The sequence below is a fragment of the Urocampus carinirostris genome, chromosome 8, assembly GCF_059441175.1.
Source record: "Urocampus carinirostris isolate Australia breed hairy pipefish chromosome 8, RoL_Ucar_1.0, whole genome shotgun sequence".
NCBI classification, from domain to species: domain Eukaryota; kingdom Metazoa; phylum Chordata; class Actinopteri; order Syngnathiformes; family Syngnathidae; genus Urocampus; species Urocampus carinirostris.
In genome coordinates, this window is record NC_142356.1 from 3,234,487 (window position 1) to 3,260,890 (window position 26,404).

Below are 26,404 nucleotides of genomic sequence, written 5' to 3' on the forward strand. Positions count from 1 at the left end.
CTCGGAAATTTTGTTTCAAAGTTTCTTTCGACAATCTTATTAGATATATTTATTGTTGAATTCGATTTTTATGTCCAAAGAATTATGATTTATTTATGATAATTATTGGCAAGGATATTCGACTTTTTATGTCTGATAAGTCGTTTCCATGTCAGGTCAACATAATTTATACCGCCCAGAAAAGTTATCTAAAAGCCCCTTCAATATTCAAGAAAATTAACGTTGCATTTATATATTTGTTACATTATTGATTTAAATTCATCAAAATAATTTTTAGTCACAATATTAATATCAACAATGTATTGACATTCCACCCCTGCCTGCGCCAGCTACGGAAGCCGAGAAAGTTCAAGCAGCTCACCGGCTCGTTTGCGAGGCATGCAATGTCGATAGCAAGCTAGCGGACACAACGATTACACATTTGCCAGGAAAACTCTTCTCCTTTTACGATTAAAAGGAACCAAAATTAGTGTACTTTCATGTTAATTTTTATCAGTACATCCTCCGAAGAATTCACAATTGACACGTCGGAGCGAACAGGTAACGTTTTAGCTAGTGGATGCTAGCTAGTTAGCAGGCGATGCTATATTGTAGCTGCTTATGTTTTTGTTTATTTATCTATTTCTTTGACGTTTCTGTCATGAGTATTAATAAATATTTCTGCGTTGGGCTTAAAATCACAATTAATGCATCTAAGTATTGCAAAAGCCATATTTATTGCGGGTGTGTCTTGGTATGGAATGATAGCATGCAGGTTACGAATTTACGATACGAAGGACGATTAGCTCGATATTTGTGCCCGTGTCGCTTGGGCCTTATGTTCGAATATTAAATATTTACATTGATAACGATCTATGGGGTTGTTTAATCCCGGAGGGGATTTTAAAAGTGGTAATAAACATGAGCTAACATGGCGATGCTTGTTGCGTCACGATAAGACACTGGTAAGTGCACATTAATGCAAAGCGTTGTTGTTGCATTTAACCAGTTTTTATGGAAGGAATGCATAAAATGTGAGACGAGGGTGTGTGAATATCACCGGGGATAGACTCAATGCCGTTTTTCAAGTTCCAAAAAGGATGCACGGGCCTTGTAGTTGCAGCTTTAGTGCACTGCCCTGCTTTTTGCTATCTTAATTGGCTTACAATTAGGCCGACACAGATTGTGTCTGCTTCACAAAGACAGTATTGTACTTTGGAGCGAACATCTTCGATAACCTCCCCGAGTTAGAAATGTGGTAGGGAAGAAAAAACGATCAGGAACTGAGCTGATGGTGTCCTACAGAGATACCGTAGAGAGAATGCGACATTACAGTGTGGTAGACAGCAGACAGGAGAACTTAAGAGTCATCAAAACAGCTCAAAGAATCATGGGATTCTCCTTGGCCCGTCTGTTGGGTATTGTAGCCGACACCTAATTGCATAAGGCACAGTGCGGTATGCTGGGTGCAAAGCAGCTTTGAGCAGGTGTCTCCAACCTTTTGCAAGCTGAGAAGCTACCTGCTCCCTCATATGTTAAGGATTTAATTCCCCCCTATGTTATGGTCCGGAGCCTTCGCTCTGTAAATGCTGGTCTACTAGTGATCCCAAGAGCCAAGAAGAGATCGGCAGGTTCGAGAGATAGATAGATAGATAGATAGATAGATACTTTATTCATCCCCGGAGGGAAATTCACACATGGAGAGCATTCTCCATTCGGGCCCCGGTGCTGTGGAATGCTCTTCCCCCTGAGATTCCATCTGCAACCTCAGTGGAAGTGTTTAAATCTAGGCTTAAAACACACACATCTATTCTATAGCTTATGAATGACTTATATTTCATGTTGACAATATCTGTGTATTATTTGAAGGGATGACCTTGTGCGGTCCCTTCTCAAGGTTTTTTCATTTTCCTCATGTTGAGGTTTTTGAGTTTTTCCTTGCCCTCATGTAGGTTTTAGATCAGGGGATGGTGTCATAATAGCCTGTGGTTTGCAATAATCTGTGGTCTATGCAGCCCTTCGAGACTTCTTGTGATTATGGGCCAAACAAATAAACATGACTTGACTTTTTGTCACTAACTTGGGCATAGGGCACTCGGTTTGATTTGCATTTTCCGAAATAACAACTTATCATGTTATTACTTTGTTATTACTGGTTAATTATTGGAAGACGGGTCAGATAGACTCAGTCAACCCAAAAAAAAAAATTGACCTAGCACCAGTGAGCTATTTTCATAACGGGTCTGAGGAAATTTCAGCTGTCCATAGGGGTCACCACGTTGAAGACCCCTGGCTTAGAGAGTCATCAATCCATCCCAGAAAATCATGTGTTGGTCTTTGCCTAGTCTATAAAGTGTCTAATTACAGGTTTATCCATTAGTCTCACCTGGTTGTAAACAAATACATTGTTCTAAAAGAGAATCATTTGCGATTCCAGGATGGAGTGGCAACCGGACGAGCAGAGTCTCCAGCAAGTGCTTCAACTTCTGAAGGACTCCCAGTCTCCGGACACGGCAACACAAAGAGCAGTGCAAGAAGTATCCTTAACATGTTTCGGAGATACCAAATACTAAATCCATCTATTATCTGCACCGCTTATCCTCAGTAGGGTCGCGGGGGTGCTGGAGCCCATCCTAGCTATCTTTGGGCAGTGGGCAGGGGACACCCTGAACTGGTTGCCAGCCAGTCGCAGGGCACACAGAGACAGAATATTCACTTTCTCATTCACACTTAGGGACTATTTGGATTGGCCAATTAACCTGACATGCATGTTTTTGGAATGTGGGAGGAAACCCACGCAAGCACGGGGATAACATGCAAACTCCACACAGGAGGTTCAATCTCATGATCTCAGAACTGTGCCGCACACGCGCTAACCACTGCCCGCCGTGTTGCCGCCACCAAATACTAAATAATTGTTCATATTTTTCCCTCATTTCTGATTTTTTTCATTTGATTCTCCCCTTTTTTCTTGTTTCTCCTTTGTCCTATTTTCTTTTTCCTTTCTCCATCTTTTCGTTTTTCCCCATTTTCCTCCTCCTTTTTATCCTCCGTTTTTCATCTGAACTTGTCTCATTTTTCGCTTACTTTTTTCTCGTTTTTCATCTCATCATTTTCAATCTTTTTTGACTTCTTGTGCCTTTTTCCTTCACTTTTCTTACCTTTTTACTTCCCCCCCTTTTTTCACTTCCCTTCCCCTTTTTAAGTGATAACATTGTCTAACAGCCACTTTCAACCTAAAACGGCACTCTTAAATGCTACAATGAATTATTCCGAATCTGAAAATTGTCTCGATCCATTACGAACTCGGGCTTTCAATATTTGCGAGCTCCCCAATTGTGTTTCAAAAGAGCCTATAAAGTGTAAAGAAGTATTTTGGGTATGCGAGGGTGTGTGAGCTTCACGTAACGTCATACGAGCCGGTGGAACTTCTTAACACGGTTCTCAGAAACTGGAGCAACTCAACCAGTTTCCTGATTTCAACAACTATCTCATCTTTGTCCTGACTAGTTTAAAGTCGGAGGGTAAACACGATCCCTTGTCATTCACAGTTGTACTTAGAATTTTCATTCATTTTGTCTGATCCATTCCCTAGATGAGCCCACTCGCTCACTGAGCGGCTTGATCCTGAAGAACAACGTGAAGGCCCATTATCAGAATTTCCCCCAAAATGTAGCCGACTTCATCAAACGAGAATGTCTCAACAACATCGGAGACCCTTCTCCCCTCATCAGGGCTACAATCGGTGGGTAATAAAGAAAAAAAACCTGAAGTTTATTTGCGTCAAAATTGTTTTCTTCCAAAAATACATTTTCGGTTTCTATCTGTCTAGCTATCTAGACATCTAGCTATCTAGACATATATCTATCTAGCTATCTAGACATATATCTATCTAGCTATCTAGACATCTATCTATCTAGCTATTTAGACATCTAGCTATCTAGACGTCTAGTTATCTAGCTATCTAGACCGCTATCTAGACATCTAGACAGCTATCTAGACATCTAGACAGATACCTATCTAGACATCTAGACAGATACCTATCTAGACATGTAGACAGCTATCCATCTAGACATCTATCTATCTAGACATCTATCTAACTAGCTCTCTAGAAATCTAGTTATCTAGACATCTATCGAGACAGCCACCTATCTAGACATCTTGACAGCTATCTATCTAGACAGCTATCTATCTAGACATCTATCTAGACACCTATCTATCTCTAGACATCTATCTATCGACATCTAGACACCTATCTATCTCTATCGAAAAGGAAAAATCAAACCGAAAAAATCTCTAGACATCTATCTCTAGACATCTATCTATCTAGCTATCTATACATCTATCTAGCTATCTAGACCGCTATTTAGATAGCTATCTAGACATCTATCTAGCCACCTAGACAGCTATCTAGACTTCTATCTACCTAGACATCTAGACTTCTATCTATCTAGACATCTATCTATCTGTAGACATCTAGACATCTATTTCTATTTAAAAGGAAAAATCAAACCGGAAAAAACCCACTTATGAAATATTGTGATTCCGTCTTGTTTAAAGTGAGGCGAGCCATGTGAAGCTGATGCTAACATAGCAGAGCTAACTATCTACTGTTCAAACCAGGTTTTCAAATATGTTTCTAAAAAGACATTTTCTCAAAAGTTTGTTTTTCTGCTCTCATGTTTTTAATAGTTGCTAGACAGACTTTGGCTAAAGTTTACATGCTAACTCTTGTTTTAATCCGTAAACGTGTATTTTGTGCATGGAACTATCAGTCCGTTTGTCCTAGAAGTTGATTGGCCGGCGCTAAGCTATGTGGAAGGAGGGTTTATTATACTATTATTGTTTTTTTACTTTGGTGACTATGCGACTTGTTTTTTGCATTAGTCTGCCTCGACTACCGCACCATCATCATCAATTCCTTCCTACTCCAGTTTTATTGTCACTATTGCCTCTCCTGCCCATTTTAAGCTTTGGCTAATGTTTACATGCTAACACTACAAAGCCAACGTACTACTGTGGAGCCTGATTGAATTCATAAGTATGTGCTTTGTGGGTTACATTCTTTCCGTTTGTCTCGGAATTCGATTGGTTAGAGCTAAGCGAGGATAATTCTATTTATTTCTAGCAAATGTCCAAGTGTGACTTGTCGGTTGCATTAGGATCAGCCTACGCTGGACCATCCTCTTCAATTACCTCCTACTCCAGTTTTCTTGTCACTATCCCCTCTCCTCTTGATTTAAAGCTTACATGTGCCAAAATATGCTCTTAAAAATAAGAAAGTGAAATAATGTAGTGTAGCATCTAGAAGGTTTTTTTTAGTACTGTACTTCATTCAAAGTAGAAGGAACTTGCTAGTGTTATTTGCAATTTTGATCCCTCAATAGTTATACTTTAGAAATTTTGTTTTACGGGATTTTTTGAAGCATCATAAATGCTTTTTTTGTTGTTGTTTCATGGGAATGTAATGACTAAAACACTTAACATTTGCTTCTATTAATAATGACGACAATTATTTAATGTTTTTATATTTTTAGCTAGTCTGTGGAAAATACATTTTTATTCCATTTTTTGGTGCTTCATTTCAGTTTCAGAGACAAATTGTGCCTCCCTTTGTTAGGAAATTAATATTAAAATTTACTGTTGACCCAATTGTTCGAATTAGTTATCTGACTCCATTAAACAAACACAACCTGCATTCTCCTAACAATGCGCGCTCGTTTATTGGTGGAAAAATGAACAAGAGACCGGCATTTCCACACGGGGGCAGATTTAATTTCTTTAACAATTTAGCTAAGTGAACTCCTTCGAATATATGGCCGAATTAGTGTCGCTCGAGTCTCCGTCAAGCCTCCTCTCTCGATCTTCTGCCTTCCTTTTTCTGCCCACGTTTTTTCCGCAAGCTGGTGTGCCGGCTCCTCCCATGGGCGTGCCAATGAAAGCCCCCACCTGGGGTCCACCCCCTCGCCTGGATGTCTGAAAAACTCATAACAGCAGAGCGCTTATCAAAACAATGCCGGACGTCCTTCGTCAGAGTCCTGTTATCAAAATTCCCCAGCCAAAACATTCTGCATTTGGAACAGCGCGACCTGAAGCCCACTCAGTGAAAATCTTCATTGCACTCAATAAATGTAACTTGTATGTAATCATGTAAAATCCTTTATAGTAAAATGTATAAAATCCTTCACCTTGTATCTTACCTATTCTAATGTTGTTGTTTTTTACAATACATATTTTTAAAATCCATTTATTGCTTGGTTATCCCGGAGCCCCATGTCTAATATTCTTGTAAACAAAGACAATTCTATGTTTAATTTATGACTCGTGTGTTTGTTTCCTGTCCAGGTATCTTGATCACCACCATCGCCTCCAAAGGGGAGCTGCAAACATGGCCGGAACTTTTGCCACAGCTTTGCAATTTACTCAATTCCGAAGACTACAATACGTGCGAAGTGAGAACGGCAATAAATCCACACAAATCATTTCACTGATTTTAAATTGTGCTATTTACACCAATCCCATCTTTAGGGTTCTTTCGGAGCCTTACAAAAAATCTGTGAAGATTCTTCAGAGTTGTTGGACAGCGATGCTCTCAACAGACCCCTCAACATCATGATTCCAAAATTCCTGCAGTTTTTTAAACACTGCAGTCCCAAGATAAGGTCTGTCGCCATTTTTATTTGAAGCCAGCTTTTTCGTTGGTTGATTGAGAAGTCGAATCGATAGATGCAACCAATGTTCCCTGTAATTTTGCACGGGTCTGAGCGTTCACGCAAAGTCGGTGAGCAACGCTTGAAACAACAGTGAGCAACCTTAATCCCAAGTATGGCAAGATAATTAATGATCAAACATGTCCAAAACTTGACATTTTACTGAGTTTCCGGCAATGCAAAATGATTTTTCTCTTTTGAATGAATTGACTCATGTACTATTGCAAAGGTTGTACGGCCTACAAACGTCGTTTGTTGTTACAATTCTTTCACAAGATATCCATTTCTTTTTTTTTCCTGATATATTTTGTCCCATAATATTAACATTTTTGAGGGCTTATTTAGTCGGTTGCAAGATACACAACTGTACTTAATCACATTTTTGAGTGGAAGTACAATGTTGGCAACACGATTCACTTGATATCATTGGAAATTATTTGAATGCAACACCAAATTTTTCTTCTTTTTTCCGTGTTTTTTTTCTACTTTTTTTTAAAATTCCTTTAAAAAAAGTCTCATTGTGATTTTTTTTTTCCGAGTTACTTTTCTTTTTGTTGTCTATTTACCTTTTTCCTACCTTTCTTTTCTTTTTTTCTTTTTTTTTCTAAATTTTTCCTTCTTTTTTTCTCTTCCTTTTATTTCTTTTTTTCTCAGCTTTTCACTACTTTTTCATTTTGGTATTTTTTTCTTTTTTCTTCTATTCCCCCCTTCTTTTAAGTCATTTTGCGCATAGTATTACATAATATTTGGTCATGTTGGGATGAAAGAAGCAAAAACAACCTGAAGAGCCGTTTAGGACCCAAAAGAGCCGGTTCCTTTTAGTGAGCCGAGCCAAAGAAGCCGGTTCTCGACAAACTTTACTCAATTTCATTCTACTTCGACTCGACTTCAAAATACCGCATTTAGGACACAACGTCAGGGCAACCCGTGTATTTTTACCTTCAAGCACTGTAACTTTGACTTAAGTCGCTTCTTAATTAGTCATTTTGAGCCCTCATTTTTGTGCGCTGGCTAAATTTTCTTGTGCGCTGAGAATGTGCGAGCAGTGCGCAATTGCGCACGCGCGCAGCTTAGAGGGAACACTGGATGCAACCCAAATATTCAAACGAGAGTTTAAGCATACCACAGAAGCCATCCTTTCAGTTGGAGGAATTTCCTTCAAATGTTGACGTGATCACAATGATGGATAGATAGATAGATACTTTATTCATCCCCGTAGGGAAAAATACACTTCCAGCAGTATCCTTGTGTTAAAAATAAAACAATAATTAAGTAAAAGGAATATAATACATAAATACCCAATGTAACGTGTTGATATAGAATATTTAAATAGTGCTACATAAAATACACACTATAATAACAATAGGGTAATATGCAATGTGGGGGTGGGGTTTAATATGGGCTTTTACTCCCCCGGGTGGAGTTAAAGAGCCTCATGGCATGATAACCTGCCGCTGAAAACAAATAATCTTCTTCAACAGGTCCCACGCTATCGCTTGTGTGAACCAATTCATCATTAGTCGAGCTCAGGCTCTGATGGACAATATCGACACCTTTATTGAGGTGAGTCCTGTCATTTATGAATCTTGCAGTTTTATCCTCCACTGTTTTCTTCTCTAGTCACTCATGTTAGCCTCTTGGTTGCAATTTATGGCTCCTTGTAAGTCGCTCTTATTGTTTGCAGCTTGTGCTTTGTTACACCTTCATACAAGCGATTATCAATTGGTTCTAAGATGCTGGCCTTTTTTTACATCCGCTGTTTCCTTCTCTGGCCACTTGGCTGAATCTTACCACTAGCCACTGTTGTAATTCTAAGCTGCTCACGCTGCGTATTTTAGTGTCACTTACCTTCCACAGCTGGTCCTGCAAGCGAATGTCGCCTAGTTCCGTAATATGGACGTATTTGACTGATTTTTCCATTGTTTCCTTCTCTTTCCACTCACTTTTTTTGTGGTCTATAGTTAACTGCTAGCCGTAATTGTTTGTTAGCTGCTCCTGAGTCCAATGATTCATTGACCGATTCAATATTCTACTGGCCTTTTAGTAAGTTAGCCTTTAACATCTGCTCTGACCAGCTATTCGTTCTCTTCAGCCACTCCGAATTACTCTGCTCTGTCTTTTCTTGTTGCTTGCGGGGATAAACCGCAACTATCATGTCCTGTCGATGGCTTCTCATGCAATTGAACGCCGAGTTACATGATTTAGGCATATTTAGCTGTTTTTCCCACTGTTTTCTTCGCTAGCCACTCGTTTTAGCCTATAGGCTGCAGGCTATGGCTTGCCGCTAGCTGCTAATTCTATTGTTAGCTGCTCTGTGTAAATATGTTTTTTTTTATCCTTTAGTTTCTGTATCTCCTCTCACCAGCTGCTAAAGACAGCTGTTTACTGGCCAACTCCATTAGATATTTTCAGCTGATCTGGGTTATGCAAGAATACTTAGAATTATACTTCTGAATTTTGCCAAATTGTATCCTAGCATGTCTTCTTCAGATGTGTTGAACTCTAAGATGTGGTGACAGCTGATGGCGAATTATTACACACTGCCACTTTAAAAAAAACAACTGACTTTTCTTGATGTTTTTTGTGTGAACACATCTCAAACTCTCTCCCGTGCAGAGTCTGTTTGCACTGGCTGGCGACGAGGACAGCGAAGTACGCAAGAACGTGTGCAGGGCTCTGGTCATGCTGCTGGAAGTCCGCATCGATCGCCTCATCCCGCACATGCACAGCATCATCCAGGTGAGGGCGCCACTCGGGACACCCCCAAAAACCAGAGTTGGTTTTGATTCTACCGTCTTTCCTTCCAGTACATGTTGCAGCGCACTCAAGACCCCGATGAGAACGTGGCTCTGGAGGCCTGCGAATTCTGGTTGACCCTGGCTGAACAGCCCATCTGCAAAGAGGCCCTCTCTGGCCACTTGGTCCAGTAAGTGCCCCCCTGTTTCCATCTCTAGCCTCTTATCTTAGCCATCTTGTCAGGAAATACTGTAATCCCTTGCTACTTTGCATTTTGAACTTCCTGGCTTCAGTGCATCACAGGATAGTAAAGGAATATTTTAGAAAAGTAAATTGCACTTCTGGGACCACAATACATTATCCCCTGATCACATTGTTAGGAATTTAATATTGAAATGTATCGTTTACCAAATTGTTCAAATTAGTTATCTGACTCCATCAACCAAACTCAACCGACATTCACCCAACAATGCGCGCTTGTTTCTTGATGGAAAAGATGGACAAGAAAAGCCGACATTTTCACACGGGGGCAGATTTAATTTCATTATTAATTTACCTAAGTGTACTCCATCGAAAATAGCCGAATCAGTCGAATTAGTGTCGTCGGAGTCTCTGGGAAGCCTTTTCTGAAGTCTCCCAGCCTTTCTCCTCTCAGCTCACGCCTCTCCGCAAGACGGTGTGCCGGCTCCTCCCATAGGCGTGCCAATGAAGCCCAACCTGGGCGTCACGATGTCTGGAAAACTAAAAAACAACACCGAGCGTTTCTACGTCATCAGGGCCTTGTTCTCAAAACATCGCCTGCCGTCCTCTGTCAGAGTCCTGTTATCAACAAAACTAGACAAAATATTCTGCATTCGGAACGGCGCGACCTGTCATTGAACTATAGCCTATTCGGTGAAAATCTTCATTGCACTCAATAAGTGTAACTTGTATTCAATCGTATAAAATCCTTTATAGTCAAATGTACAAAATCCTTCAACATGAAGATGAAAGCTGGGACCAGCAGAGCGCATTTTTGTCTGGCCCGGCAGGAGGCGTGCCATTTTAAGATGAAATGCATGGTTGTGGCCGCCGCATTCCTTTATCCCCGGTTGATTATTGCTGAGAGGAGGGATCAAGAGCAAATGTTTGTTGTGTGTGGCAGTTTTTTTCCTTTTGGTTTTTTTCCCTCAAAATGAACTTCACTTGTGCGGCTGCGATCCATTATCCCCTTTCGCATTTACTTCGAGCGAGGAAGGCATTTTGGTCGTGAGTTTGGCCGTTGTGGCTCACCTCCAATTATATGCACAGCTGTGGCCGTGATCCATTATCACTGGTCGCCAATTGAAGAGAGCAGGGGGCTGGCATAATGCATTTTTCTCTTCGGTTTAGATTGCTGAAGCATTCCATTGTGATCCATTCAAAATGGACTGCTCTGTTTTGGCAGCTATTCATTATTTCCAGTTGACTATTTTTGAGAGTAGAAGCTAAGAGAGCATATTTGTATTGTGTGTTAGATCTTTTTTAATTTTTAAGCGCACCGTGTGGCCGCAATCTATTATCCCCTGTTTACTATTGCTTAGAGCAGAGGCCAACAGAGCTTTTTTTTCCAGTTCGCCATTGTGGTACACTTAAAATGAACTCCACTTTTAAGGCCTCAATCCTCTTATCTCAAGTCGATTATTGCTGAAAGCGGTGGCCAAGAAGCCAATTTGTGTCATGCATGTTTGCTCTGTTTTTCTGTTCTTTCCTCCTCAAATGAACAGCACCCATGCCGCCATAATTGATTATCCCTGGTCGACTATTGCTGCGAGCGGGGGCTGGCAGAGCCCCTTTTAAAATAAAAAATAGGGTAGGGGGATTACAGTATTACATACTGTCACTTAACGGAGAAGTCCAATATGTCACTTAGGTGAAACAAAAAAGGTTTTTGTTTTTTTTCCAGACTCATTCCCATCTTGGTCAACGGGATGAAATACTCTGAAATTGATATCATCCTTCTGAAGGTAAGGCTACAGGTCACATACTGGCTTGTATTTTCTTTTTTAGATCACTATCTGATTTTATCTCATTCGGCAGGGTGACGTAGAGGAAGACGAAGCCGTCCCGGACAGCGAGCAGGACATCAAGCCTCGCTTCCATAAGTCCCGTACGGTCACTTTGCAGCACGAAGGAGGGGAAGGCGAGGAGGGGGAGGACATCGATGATGACGAAGACGACGACGACGATACCTTGTCGGATTGGAACTTACGTAAGTCCAATACCAATTCGGGGTTCTCGGGGATCCTTGCAAAGTCTTAGAAGGCATTGAATTCTTGATTCTAAAAATGATGCTTTAAGAGGCATTAAAATACCTTCAATCCAAATTTTGAAAGTCTGAAAGTTTTCCCCTGGACGAAAAAGTCATTTTTTATACATATATTATTTGTTATTGCAACATCCATTGCAGCCTGGTCATCCTGGAAGGGGGATGACCTCATGTGCGGTCCCTTCTCAAGGTTTCTTCATTTTCCTCATGTTGAGGTTTTTGAGTTTTTTCCTTGCCCTCATGTAGGTTTTAGATCAGGGGATGGTGTCGTAATAGTCTCTGATCTCTGCTGCCCTTTGAGACTCCTTGTAATTAAGGGCATCATAAATAATCATGACTTGACTTGAGGTTTTTGAGTTTTTCCTTGCCCTCATGTAGGTTTTAGATCAGGGGATGGTGTCATAATAGTCTGTGATCTCTGCTGCCCTTTGAGACTCCTTGTAGTTAAGGGTGTCACCGATAATCATGACTTAAGGTTTTTGAGTGTTTCCTTACCCTCATGTAGGTTTTAGATCAGGGGATGGTGTCATAATAGTCTGTGGTTTGCAATAATCTGTTGTCTGTGTAGCCCTTTGAAACTCTTTGTGATTAAAGGCGTCACAGATAAACAATACTTGACTTGACATCATGATAAAAATGCTTCATGACTATAGCGGTAGAGTTTTTGGGAGTTTTGACTGAGGATCCATGAAGTAAAACATAATTTTATTCTTTTCCATGTCTAAAACTTTGAAAAGTGCTGTTTTTCAGACGGGATGTTTTCAACTGGACCAAAATGTGATCTAAAAATAAATAAATAAGCATTTGTTTAAAATAGCCTCTAATTCATGCAGTGTTTTTGTTTATTCCAATGGTGTTTATTTTTCGACTTGGTCGAGAATTTTATTTCAAAATGCATTGAAAAAGTCTTGAATTTAATCTGCCTTAAGTTGTAGGAACCATGGTTGTAAGTGACATTGTTTTTTTATGTCCCAGTGTGTATTATATAGTGAACCTTACTGGTGTTAAATTTTAATTAAATAATAAGCAAAAAACACTAGCTTGTAGGCATAAGTTTTAAGAAACTCGTAGATTCAGAAATGTATCATTATTTTCACAAAGTTGAAGATGCTGACTTGTTTGGCCGCCATCTTGCTACTATTGAAGGCCAAATGAGGATTTTGGAGGAGGTATCTTGGCTTGATCTTGCTATTTATTTAGCACTTAACAGTCTCCATACACAGCTGAGCCCTGCATGCGATGTTTGCCAAATACATTTTTTTTACCGCTGTTTCCTTCTTTAACTACTCTTGTCAGCTACTTGTCTGCAGGCTGTGTATCGCTGCTAGCTAATATTATTATTTTTAGTTGCTCCTGCTTTGTCATTCAGTGTCACTTGACTTCTGCATCTTAAATCAAACATCACTGTGTTGATTTCTTTTGGGCATCTTCCACTTTTTTCACACTTTCCTTCTGTATCCCTTCATTTAATCCACCGTTATTGTTAGCTTCGCCATGTAAACAAAGCCGGCTCTTTAATTCTTTAACTCGCTTTTTTAGTAGCATCTCCCACCTGTGGCTTACAGCAGTTTTGACCAACTCCAGCTATTGACTCTTTTCAGTGGCTCCAGGTATATCCGTCTCTCTCAATCTTTTGTTTTTGCTGCTGGGGACTAACAGCAGCTTTCTTGTCCGGTTGCCGTCTGAAATTGGGAAATGACGGGATTACACTTCCCAGTTTTGCCAAGTGGAGTACTTCAGGCTTCTGTAGTGTGTGTAGAGAATTGTTGCACACTGTTACTTTAAATCCCTTTTCTAGATTTACGTAGCGTCTCGAAGAGTTATACGGGTTTGTTAAACAATTCAGGGTTGTCAATTGAGGCCATTCTCCGAGCACTACTTTGTAAATAATTTTGCGTATTTATCCTCATTTTTCCTCTCTTCAGTCATCATTATGTGATTATCCAAGAGAGTCTGGTCCAATCTTGTTGTAAACAACATTCACTGTTATCAATGACACTAAACATGCTTGTCGTAAAAGTGTCATTTCGAAGCCTCATTTGATAATGGTAATGTTTTTCAGGAAAATGTTCTGCCGCAGCCCTGGATGTTCTGGCCAACGTTTTCGGGGAGGAACTGCTTCCTCATCTCCTGCCGCTGCTCAAAGGTCTTCTGTTCCACCCCGACTGGGTCATCAAGGAGTCGGGCATCCTCGTCCTCGGGGCCATCGCTGAGGGTGAGACCTGATTTTGGGTTCAGATGTTTATTCAGTGGATACGGCTTTCCCTGCTTTAAGGCCCGGTCACACAGCCTTTCGCGTCTGTATAGCGGGTAAGATTTTGCGATTTATTTTTTATTTTATATATTTTTATTTTTTATTTTATTTTTTTGCCCGCGGTGGAAAATGTGCAAAATTGGCCGGCGACTGTTCCGCGTCCTTATCGCGGGTAACCGCGGCTGCGTCGCTGTGCCGCCCGCGGTTACCCGTGGTCTAGATTTTTGAGCAGCGCAAAACTTTTTCGCATGGCGTGTGAATTTCTTACCGCGTGTAAAGCACGGCTGTATCGCGATCTCAAAGCGTCCAACAGCGTCTGCTTCACGGGCAGAAATTTCTGGCCGTGATTCAGCCGCGATACGCCCGTGAAAGGCTGTGTGACCAGGCCTTTAGAATGGTTTCACTTGAGTGTTTTTTTACGGCATTTGTCTGCACAATGCAGCATCAACAACTGATTATTTCGTGAGCTCAAAAATTTTAACTTTGCAGTGTTCGTGTGTATGACGAGTTACCTCTCTAAGATGCCGGTCTGCTATTGGTCGACATTATATGAAATACTGCTCTGATATTGGTTTTGCGTCACAGCATTATGAGAATACCGATGAACTACCTCCCACAATGCCTTTCTGTGTCATCGTTCCCTTCAGAATCTCGTGTGCTTCATAAAGACTTTGCGAGTTGGCAATATTGCTGGATGCCAACTAATAAACTTATTTAAGAATGGATACAATTTTTTGGGGGAAAATGTTTTCCTTGTAGTATTATTATGATTAAGCGCTCAATTTTTAGCTGGAAAGTGTTTTTTAAAAATGTTCAATTAATTAAAGAAAAATCACCACACTCGATTGGAATAGCTTTGAGGATAACCACTTTAAATAGTGAAAAATACAAATAATAAATTGGTAATAATAAAAAATATCACAAATAAATTTTGATGCATTAAAAGATAAATCAATAATGCAAAAATCACATCACGCTCAATTGCAGCAGCTTTAAGGAAAAAAAAAATTAAATGATAGAAAATATTTTAAAAAATGAAATCAATGCTATTGCATTAAAAAAAAACGATCAATGCTGCAAAAAAATATTTGCTACAGTTTAAAAAACTGCAAACAACAAAGAGGCTATCATCAATTTGGTAGGAAGACAATTGTTTAATATTTGTACCAATCAATGGATTTCGAAAAATGAACACCTGCATCACAAAAATAAACACTGCTTGATATACCCCAACCCCCCTGACCCCTAATTTCTTAGTTTTCAGAGAAAATACCCATTTAGTAATTTGCTATAAACTGAAGATTTTTGCTATGTTTTAGCTTCGATGTTAAACTTTTTTGTACGGTTTTCATTCGCTATGCATCCCAAGTCTTGCAGGGAAGCTAATGGGAGAAGCAAAACATGATAACCATGGAAACAAAGCTTTCAGTTATCAGGAAATTACTGTTTCTTTATTTTAATGGTTTTACCTTGGGTTTCGCAACGTAATTACAGCCCCAGCTATACGGCAATTTTACTTTGCGATTCCCACCTCAAAACAGATTCATGTCCTATTCCTGGGTCCTTTTTAATTGCAACACTCGTGTTGTATTTCATAATAAAATGTATTTTATTTTTCAGGGTGCATGCAGGGTATGGTCCCTTACTTGCCGGAACTCATCCCCCACCTGATCCAGTGTCTTTGTGACAAAAAGGCCCTGGTGCGTTCCATTGCATGCTGGACCCTCAGCCGTTACGCCCACTGGGTGGTCAGCCAGCCCCCAGACGCTCACCTCAAACCTCTCATGACCGAGCTCCTCAAACGCATCCTGGACGGCAATAAGAGGGTGCAAGAGGCAGCCTGCAGGTATTGAATCAGAGTCGTCCTTTTCGTGCTCATGGTTTTGATCCTCGTTTTCTTCCGCGAAGCGCATTTGCCACACTGGAGGAGGAGGCGTGCACAGAGCTAGTGCCTTACCTCAGCTTCATCTTGGACACCCTGGTGTTTGCTTTTGGGAAGTACCAGCATAAGAACCTGCTCATCCTTTATGATGCCATTGGAACCCTGGCAGACTCTGTGGGACATCATCTCAATCAGCCTGTAAGACATCGACACTGAACGGCCCCAAAATGTTCACAGGCACACTAAGAATGTTTAAAAATCCTGATTAAAATGTGAGCGAACTTCTTAGAAGGTCATAAAAATACACACACAAGGATTGTAAAATAATGAAAACGGCAGGCAGTGACTAACCATGTAAGGAAATGGACCTGCTAAGTTCTGTAAAAGCTGCAGGAATGCAATAATCTTATTGGAGACTCCAGAGAGCAGGGAATTGCAATTAATAACAAGAGCTTCCTGGCGAATCCGGAAAGCAAGGAATTATAATGATCCAAACAACAGCTTCTGGCAATTCTGTAACAGGGAGTTACAATGATTTGAACAAGTGATACCCGTTGAGTCCAGAGAGCAGGGAATTGAACTAATTTAAACAACTTTATGGGGATTCTGGGAAGCAGAAAATGGCAATAATTCAAACGAGAGCTTTCTGGGAAGCCTGGAGAGCAGGGGATTGTAATAACTTGAGTGACAGCTTTCTTGGGAGTCTGGAGAGCAGGGAATTGTAATAATCTAAACAATAGCTTCTGGTAATTCTGTAACAGGTAATTGCAATGATTTAAACAAGAGATACCCATTGAGTCCAGAGAACAGGGAATTCTGGGAAGCAGAAAATGGAAATAATCTAAATGAGAGCTTTCTGGGTAGCCTGGAGAGCATGGGATTGTAATAACTTGAGAGCTTTCTTGGGAGTCTGGAGAGCAGGGAATTGCAATACAATGAAACCTGATTCTGTTCTGTTAGGCCCCATTCATAACCCGTGATGGGCAAAATCTTTGAAGTAGAAATCTTTATTTTTATTTTATGTTTTTACAATTATTGTAACATACAATTACTTTTGTTGGTGCAGAATGTTTTGTCGACATTATTTTCCTTCCAAATTAAATTCCTGTTTTTGTAAAACCAATAGTTAGGCACTGACTAACCATGTAAAGAAAGGGACTTGCTGATTTCTGTAAAAGCTGGAATATTGGGAAATTCTTTCTCGGGAGTCCAGAGAGCAGGGCATCGCAACAATGGAAACAAGATCTTCCTGGGTAGTCTGAGAACAGAGAATAGCAATAACCTATATAAGAGCTTTCTGGTGAATCCAAAAAGTAGCTAATAGCAATAATATAAACAATAACTTCCTCGGGAGTCCAAACAGCAGGGAATTTTAAGATGGATAGATAGATACTATATTCATCCCCCTAGGGAAATTCACACTTCCAGCAGTATCCTTTTGTTGTTTATTAACAGATTAACAGGATGGCCTCAGGGTGCTGTGTTGTAGTTTAGCAACAGCGGAGTGGATGACGTCACACTCCAGGCCAATAATAATTAATAATCCAGACGAGAGTTATCCGAGAAATCCGAAGAGTAGGGAATTGCAATAACCTTAATGAGAGCTTTCTTGGGAGTCCTGGGAGCAGGGAATTTAATAATCAAAACAAGAATTTCTGGCGATTCCGGGAAGAGGCGAATCGCAATAATCTAAACAAAAGATATCTGGGGACTCCAGAAAGCAGGGAATTACAATTGAATGAATTAGCACCTCTGTGTTTGCCTTTTTTATACTCTATTATAATTGACCGTTCCAGTAAACTGAATTAACATGTTAATTGTGTGGTTTGCAGGAGTACATCCAAAAGCTGATGCCTCCCCTGATCTCCAAGTGGAACGAACTAAAGGATGAAGACAAAGATCTCTTCCCACTTCTGGAATGTTTATCATCCGTCGCCACGGCGCTACAGAGCGGCTTCCTGCCCTACTGCGAGCCCGTCTACCAGCGTTGCGTCACCCTGGTCCAGAAAACCTTGGCTCAAGCTATGGTAAGCATCACAGGAGGATTACGTAAAAAAAATCAAGTTCTGGAGTTTCTCCCGGTTTTCAGATGTACAGTCAGCAGCCGGATCAGTACGAAGCGCCCGATAAGGACTTCATGATCGTGGCTTTGGACCTTCTGAGCGGTCTCGCTGAGGGTTTGGGCGGACACGTGGACACGCTGGTGGCTCGCAGCAACATTATGACGCTGCTCTTCCAGTGCATGCAGGTGGGGATTTCAGGGTTTCCTTTATTTTTTTGTTTGGTGAATGTCGGCCAGAGACTCTGGAATAGAATGCTGTCTATATAGACTAACTTGTTTAGTACAGTAGACCCCCGGGATACGACAATAATCCGTTTGGAAGTATGTTGGGGGGCATAGGAAGCACCGATTATCAGTAGAATAGAATAGAATATACCGTATTTTCCGCACTATAGGGCGCACCTCGAAAAAATAGTTTTTGGTCCTATATTTGACACACATAAGGCACTACAATGGGAACGTCGACAAAACAGTCAGATAGTTCAGTCCAACTTATTACCCCCCTTAACATTCCCAAAGCTTGCAAAGAAGCAAATACGTGTCGTAGACACGTGCGGATGCGGTGTCCGTACGATGTCACTCAAATGCATCGTTCCAAATATCATTCGGAAGGTTCAAGTCTTGGGATTCATGAAATGCCAACCATTCCTTAGTTTCTATTTTCTTTTTCGCTCGCAACTTTACTGTGCATATGACAATAAACACTTGAAATTCAGTTTAATTTAAAAATAGACACTCCATTCCATCCATTATCTGCACCGCTTATCACAGAAACATCGAGTTCAGTCTGAAACGAGATACAGGGAAAATATATAGCCGGAGAAGCTCACCGAAGTCGTTGTGTTCAATAATGTGCAACCATGGTCCTCTTATATCCGTGAGTGTAGTAAATCCAGGAGAGTAAAATATTTACAAATACAGAACAGAATTGTAAAATATTGTTTTCTCTATGCCGTCAACCCAACTTGCTATTCACATTCATCTTTTTCGGCCAATTGCAGGCTTTGTTTTGCCCCTCCGCCCCCTTCACCTCCGAATAACTTTAGCCAATAGTGATCGATTCAACTGATGATTGACACATCTTTTTCGGCCAATTGCAGGGTTTGTTTCGCCCCTTTAGCCTATGCGAGCCTGTAAATGATAAAAAGGATCCGCCCCCTTCACCTCCGAATAACTTTAGCCAATAGTAATCCATTCAAATGATGATTGACACATTGGTTAGGAAATGAAACGCCGGTAAATAAATCCCAGCATACACCGCGGACTACTTGGCGTTCGGGGGAAAATCGAGTCGGCGGCTGCTGCATTAGTTGCAAGACTTTGCGACTTAATATTGATCCATATATAAGGCGCACTGTATTTATTATAAGGCGCATGGTCAGCTTTTGAAAAAAATAAAGGCTTTTAGGTGCGCCTTATAGTGCGGAAAATACGGTACCTTTATTGTCATTGTTACAAAATGGGTTGAACATATTGTGACAACGAAATTGGACATGGCACTCCAGTGTCACATTTTACGGTGAGGATAAAAGAAAACAAAGAAGATAAAGGAACAAAGACGATTATTTGTATTGTCCTGGTAGTATACATGCATATGATCAAGTAACGTTATAAATAAGTAAATGAAAAAGGATCTTTTTTTTTAACTTTTTGGTGTGACAAGCTGGTAGAGGGGATTAGCGGGTGGATGCAGAGTTGGAGAAAACTGATCAAATTAAAACTGATTTTAAAACATCCAATTTTGAGGATTTCCCTGCTTTAACCGCCTCCTTATTTTTAATAACCTTACCTGTCGTTTTTTTGGTCACAGCTGTAGTGAGGGTAACAATGCAATTTCCTTCATATGTCTTGATGGTCTCCATTTTTGCTTCCATGGTTATCATCTTCTTGCTTCTCCCATTAGCATTACTGGAAGCCTCAGACCCATAGCGAATAAGTACAGTCCAAACAATACAGAAGAGCACAAATACTTAACAAAGCACATGAAATTATGGACAAATATTTTTATAATAAACTTGAGTGCTTACTCCTGTTACATTCTTACATTCTTATTGTTCTACAGGGTTGAGATTCAGCAAAATGAGAGAACTATTACTTCAAATTATGATACCATTATTATAAAAAAAAAACAAGTTAAAATGTAGTAATATATGATAAATGTTTTTCTAATTTTACTGAAAAAAAAACAATTAAAAAAAATAACTAGCAAAGGTTTACGAATTGAATGAAGAGAAAGGCATTATGGGAGGGAGTTCAGCCAATATCATACAGCCTTTTTGATGACACCGACGCATACCAATAGGAGTCATGATTCTTTATTGACGTAACTAAGTTTGAATTTTATGAGTTTTTTGGCAAATAAAATAACTTTTCGTCGATGTATGGTGGGGAAAATGCTATATTCAACGTCGAAACGCCGTAAGGCGGGAATGCTGTATCCTGGGGTTTACTGTATCTGCAAGAAAAATGCTCAAATGACTCCTTGTTTTTTGACGATGCAGGATACGATGCCTGAAGTAAGACAAAGTTCCTTTGCCTTACTGGGTGACTTGACCAAGGCCTGTTTCCCTCACGTCAAACCTTGCATCGGTAATTTTCTTCCTGGATTTGTAGTTTTTCTGCGTCTTTTTCTCGTCCGTTGAGTTTTGTATCCGAATGTCCTTGTAGCTGAATTCATGCCCATCCTGGGAACCAATCTGAACCCGGAGTTCATCTCGGTGTGCAACAACGCCACCTGGGCCATCGGAGAGATTTGCATGCAGATGGGTGTGGAGATGCAGCCGTACATTCCTATGGTTCTCAGCCAACTCGTGGAAATCATTAATCGGCCCAACACTCCCAAGACCCTGCTGGAGAACACCGGTATTGATTGTTTTTTCGTATGAATATTAAAAATCCTGTTTCATCCTGTGCAAAATAACCAAAGACACGAAAGAAGACAGGTGGTCTGTCATGTTTCTTTATAGATGTTTCAGATTAAGATTAAAGCCCCAGTGTGTTTAAGTAGTAAGCCCCCTAGTGGTGCGAAAATATTTGATTTATTCAAATAAAACACTCTATATAATCAGAAAACACATGTGTTATCTCATAAAACATGGTTTTAGATTCAGATATGTGTAATTATATTACATCACTCGAGAATCCAACATTTTACTAAGCTAGCTTCTCCAAACAGCCGAGTCCTGCATATGATGAATCCTGCATTTCCCCCACCACTGTTTCCTTTTCTAGCCACTCGTGTTAGCCACTTGGCTGCAGACTATGGCTCGCCTCCAGCTCGCCTCCAGCTGTTATTGTTAGCTGCTCCTGCTTTGTCTTTCTGTTTCACTCGCTTTCCACAGCTGAGTCCTGTCACTTGGGCGTTTTTTTTTCTTTCCCTGGTTCCTTCTTTAGCCACTCCTATAAAAAACTTGGCTGTGGGCTATGGCTCTGCACAAGCCGTTATTTTTGTTAGCCGCTCCTGCTTCATCATTCTGTTTCTCGCTTTCTACTGTTAAGTCCTGTCACTCAGGCGTTTCTCCACCTTTTTTTCCTGGTTTTCCTCTCTAGCCACTCATGTTAGCCACTTCCCTGCAGGTCATGGTTGCCATCAACCGCTATTGTTATTGTTTGCTGCTTTTGTCTTTCAGTGTCACCCACCCTCCAACTGAATTCTGTCATTTAGGCATCCTCTACTTTTCTTTCCACTGTTTCTTCCTCGCACCACTCATTAGCCACTCGGCTCGCCACGAGATGCTATTTTTTTAATGTTCTGTGTGAATAAGGTTGCTCTTGCAATCTTTTACAAGCCCTTTAGTAGCTTCTCCTGCTAAGTTACCTGCTCTGACCAACTCCATCTAGTTGCTCTTTTCATCCACTTTTGGGTGTGACCAGTTTACTCGGTCCTTTGTTGTCGCTATCTATATTCACGCCAGGAAATAAGGAATTAGAATTTCCAAATTTTGTCAAGTGTATTGTTGAGGTTTCTCCGGTGTATCTTCTTCCAATGCACACACTCGACTCCATTCTGATCTACAACAAACTAATGGTGAATTATTACACACTAACCCTCTAAAGAATATGAGCCAAGATGATAATCAAAAAATAAACTTGATTTAGTGCCTGAATGTGACGCCCAGACTGTTGATTTTTTTCAGCAATCACCATCGGACGACTGGGCTACGTCTGCCCCCAGGAAGTTGCCCCCATGCTGCCGCAGTTTATCCGACCGTGGTGAGAAGTCTTTGTTTTTCTCCAATTCTACCCTCTTATTATTAATACACGCCATTCTTCCTCATGCCATGAGGCTCTTTAACCCCACCCGGGGGAGTAAAAGCCCACATTAAACCCCACCCCTACATTTGCATATTACCCTATTTTTATTAGTGTGTATTTTATGTAGCACTATTTAAATACTCTACATCAACACGTTATATTGGGTATTTATGTATTCTATTTATTTTATTTTATTATTTCATTTTCAACACAAGGATGAATAAAGTTTGTCTGTCTGTCTGTCTGTCTAGACATCTATCTATCCATCTAGACATCTATCTATCTAGACATCTATCGATCTAACTAGACATCTAGACATCTATCTATCTAGACATCTATCTATCCTTCCATCTCGACATTTATCTATTTATCTATCTAGACATCTATCTATCTAGACATCTATCCATCTATACATTTATCTATCTATGCCTCTATCTATCCATCTAGACATCAATCTATCTATCTGGACATCTATCCATCTAGACATCTATCTAGACATCTATCCATCTATCTATTTAGACATCTAGCTATTTAGACATCTATCTATCTAGACATCTATCCATCTAGACATTTATCTATCTATCTCTATCCATCTAGACATCTATCTATCTAGACATCTATCGTTTTAGACATTAATCTATCGATCTCTAGACATCTATCCATCCATCTATCTATTTAGACATCTATCTATCTAGACATCTATCCATCTAGACATTTATCCATCTATCTATCTCTATATCCATCTAGACATCTATCTAGACATCTATCCATCTAGTCATTTATCTATCCATCTATCTCTATCCATCTATCTATTTATCTATCTAGACATCTATCCATCCATCCATCTATCTAGACATCTATCCATCCATCCATCTATCTAGACATCTATCCATCTATCAGACATCTATCCAGACATCTATCCATCTATCTATCTAGACATCTATCCATCTATACATTTATCTATCTATATCTCTATCTATCCATCTAGACATCAATCTATCTATCTGGACATCTATCCATCTAGACATCTATCTAGACATCTATCCATCTATCTATTTAGACATCTAGCTATTTAGACATCTATCTATCTAGACATCTATCCATCTAGACATTTATCTATCTATCTCTATCCATCTAGACATCTATCTATCTAGACATCTATCGTTTTAGACATTAATCTATCGATCTCTAGACATCTATCTAGACATCTATCCATCTAGACATTTATCCATCTATCCATCTATCTCTATCCATCTAGACATCTATCTATCTATTTATCTATCTAGACATCTATCCATCTATCCAGACATCTATCCATCTATCAGACATCTATCCATCTATCAGACATCTATCCATCTATCCAGACATCTATCCATCTATCTATCTAGACATCTATCCATCTATCCAGACATCTATCCATCTATCTATCTAGACATCTATCCATCTATCCAGACATCTATCCATCTATCTATCTAGACATCTATCCATCTATCCAGACATCTATCCATCTATCTATCTAGACATCTATCCATCTATCCAGACATCTATCCATCTATCTATCTAGACATCTATCTATGTATGTAGACATCTATGTATCCATCTAGACAGATATCCATCCATCTATGTATCTATCTAGAGATCTATCTATCTATTTGTGCCGTTTACATTTTTATCATGCGGCAGGTGCACGTCACTGCGCAACATCCGAGACAACGAAGAGAAGGACTCTGCTTTCCGCGGAATATGCATGATGATCGGCGTCAATCCCGGCGGTGTCGTGCAGGTGAGACTTACATAGGACCGGCCGTCCTCCCTTGAGATTCTTTTCATCTCCGGTTATATTTTCCAGGACTTCATCTTCTTCTGCGATGCGGTCGCCTCTTGGGTCAACCCCAAAGATGATCTGAGGGATATGTTCTACAAGGTGAGGCACTACTACAGAGATTGTTTGTACAGCCTTTCCATAGTTTTATTATCAGGGAGAAGGATTAAACCAAATTATAATTCAGCTCACCACGGAATCTTTCTTATCTAAGTTTCTTATTTGTTGAAATTCCCCGAAACAGATCCTGCACGGTTTTAAAGAACAAGTCGGAGAGGAGAACTGGCAGCAGTTCTCAGAGCAGTTCCCCCCTCTGCTGAAGGAGCGACTGGCGGCCTGCTACGGTGTCTAAAGCCTCCACGCGCATCAGAGAGGTACACAAATATCACAATGAAAATTAGTGACCAGAAAACAGGAGTTGAGGGGAATTTATGATGATGGTGCGGTAGTTGTCGCACTCTAATCTGACAAAGAAGTCAGATTCGCATATTTGCTGATGTAAAATCAAATGATCCTCGGCAGCTCAACTGTAGTAAGTTAGCTCTGTAGTGTTAGCATGTAAACATTAGCCACAGTCCAGCTAGCGCCTAACAATAATGTGAAAGCTAAACACTGTTTTAAACTGTCTATATTATGTTAGCTTGTAAATATTAGCCAAATTCCAGCTAGCGGCTAACAATAATGTGGAAGCTAAACACACATACTTTTGAGAAAATTTATTTTCGTTAAAAAACTTGGCAGTGCTCCTGTATTAAACTTTATATATTGTTAGCTTGTAAATGTTAGCCAATGTCCAGCTAGCGGCTAACAACAATGTGGAAGCCAAACACATAAACTTTTGAGAAAATGTATTTTCGGTTAAAAACTTGGCAGTGCTCCTGTATTAAACTTTATATATTGTGTTAGCTTGTAAATATTAGCCAAAGTTCCGCTAGCGGCTAACAATAATGTGAAAGCTAAACACACAAACTTTTGAGAAAATGTAGTGTTGGTTAAAAATTTGGCAGTGCTTCTGTTTTAAACTGTATATATTATGTTAGCTTGTAAATATTAGCCAAAGTCCAGCTAGCGGCTAACAATAATGTGGAAGCCAGACACACAAACTTTTGAGAAAATGTATTGTTGGTTAAAAACTTGGCAGTGCTCCTGTATGAAACTGTATGAATTATGTTAGCTTGTAAATATTAGCCAATGTCTAGCTAGCGGCTAACAACAATGTGGAAGCTAAACACACAAACTTTTGAGAAAATGTAGTGTTGGTTAAAAACTTGGCAGTGCTTCTGTTTTAAACTGTATATATTATGTTCGCTTGTAAATTTTAGCCAAAGTCCAGCTAGCGGCTAACAATAATGTGGAAGCCAGACACAAACTTTTGAGAAAATTGATTGTTCGTTAAAAACTTGGCAGTGCTCCTGTATTAAACTGTATATATTGTGTTAGCTTGTAAATATTAGCCAAAGTCCAGCTAGCGCCTAACAATAATGTGAAAGCTAAACACACAAACTTTAGAGAAAATGTATTATTGGTTAAAAACTTGGCAGTGCTTCTGTTTTAAACTGTATACATTATGTTAGCTTGTAAATATTAGCTAATGTCCAGCTAGCGGCTAACGACAATGTGGAAGCCAGACACATAAACTTTTGAGAAAATGTAGTGTTGGTTAAAAACTTGGCAGTGCTTCTGTTTTAAACTGTATATATTATGTTAGCTTGTAAATATTAGCCAAAGTCCAGCTAGCGGCTAACAATAATGTGGAGGCTAGACACCCACACTTGTTTTGTTGGAAAAACGTTTTGACTTCCTCCTTTTTGTATGCAAAATGAAATTAAGGACAAAGGGAGTCCACCAACTCGGCCCTCGAGTGAAAGCCAGCTTCACATGGCTCGCCTCACTTCAGGCGTCAATTTTCCTTTTTGTCTGAAAACGATTATGCCAAGGATCTAAAGAAGGAACTATTGTTTGTATATTAGACCTTTAATATTTAGGCTTGAAACTTGCACTTTGATGTTCTATTTATATCCCCTGCTTCTCTCCCATCCCCCCTTTTGTTTTGGTGCCCCAGGTGAGCCAGCAGGAGGAGGGTGAATGGGAAACTCATCCATCTGTGTATTGCACTGCCCTGATCTGGGGGGGAGGGAAGTTTAGGGATGCTGACACCCCCATGAAGGACGACCCCCAATGCCCCTTATGTGTTTGTCCAAAGACTGAGGGGGGGGGAGGGAGCTTCAACGGGAGGGACGAGGGTGGGGGGTGGGACACCTCTAGACTCAACTAGGCAGGGACCCAGTCTAACTAACCGATAGGGACAGAGAATTAGGGGGACCCCCTCCCGCTTAGACCCGATGCCCAGAAGAAGAAAGCGCGGGGGGGGGGGGGGGGGCATCCAGGAAGTTCAGGTAGGGTCTTAAATCACAAGGC

The 26,404-nt window shown here is 40.2% G+C and overlaps 1 protein-coding gene across 1 annotated transcript; it reads left to right on the forward strand.

Annotated features, from left to right (window-relative positions):
* Positions 1-392: 392 nt before the first annotated feature.
* On the forward strand, positions 393-26,187 carry tnpo2b (transportin 2b). Its single transcript, XM_088342976.1, has 23 exons — positions 393-540; positions 2,417-2,516; positions 3,428-3,503; positions 3,575-3,724; positions 6,325-6,431; positions 6,508-6,641; positions 8,171-8,252; positions 9,306-9,428; positions 9,497-9,615; positions 11,350-11,410; positions 11,484-11,655; positions 13,775-13,927; positions 15,587-15,812; positions 15,875-16,046; positions 17,681-17,875; positions 17,938-18,096; positions 20,412-20,499; positions 20,578-20,772; positions 22,047-22,122; positions 23,848-23,947; positions 24,014-24,088; positions 24,231-24,360; positions 26,049-26,187. The coding sequence occupies exons 2-22, from the start codon at positions 2,418-2,420 to the stop codon at positions 24,336-24,338; spliced, it is 2,670 nt and encodes an 889-aa protein (XP_088199102.1). The 5' UTR covers positions 393-540; position 2,417; the 3' UTR covers positions 24,339-24,360; positions 26,049-26,187.
* Positions 26,188-26,404: the final 217 nt, after the last annotated feature.

Excerpts from the sequence above, each read along its gene's own strand:
- tnpo2b (XM_088342976.1), top strand. The coding sequence starts at position 2,418 with ATGGAGTGGCAACCGGACGAGCAGAGTCTCCAGCAAGTGCTTCAACTT. Across the intron at positions 3,504-3,574 it reads GACTAGTTTAAAGTCGGAGG|ATGAGCCCACTCGCTCACTG; the intron begins GTAAACACGATC and ends TCCATTCCCTAG. Across the intron at positions 20,773-22,046 it reads GACCCTGCTGGAGAACACCG|CAATCACCATCGGACGACTG; the intron begins GTATTGATTGTT and ends GATTTTTTTCAG.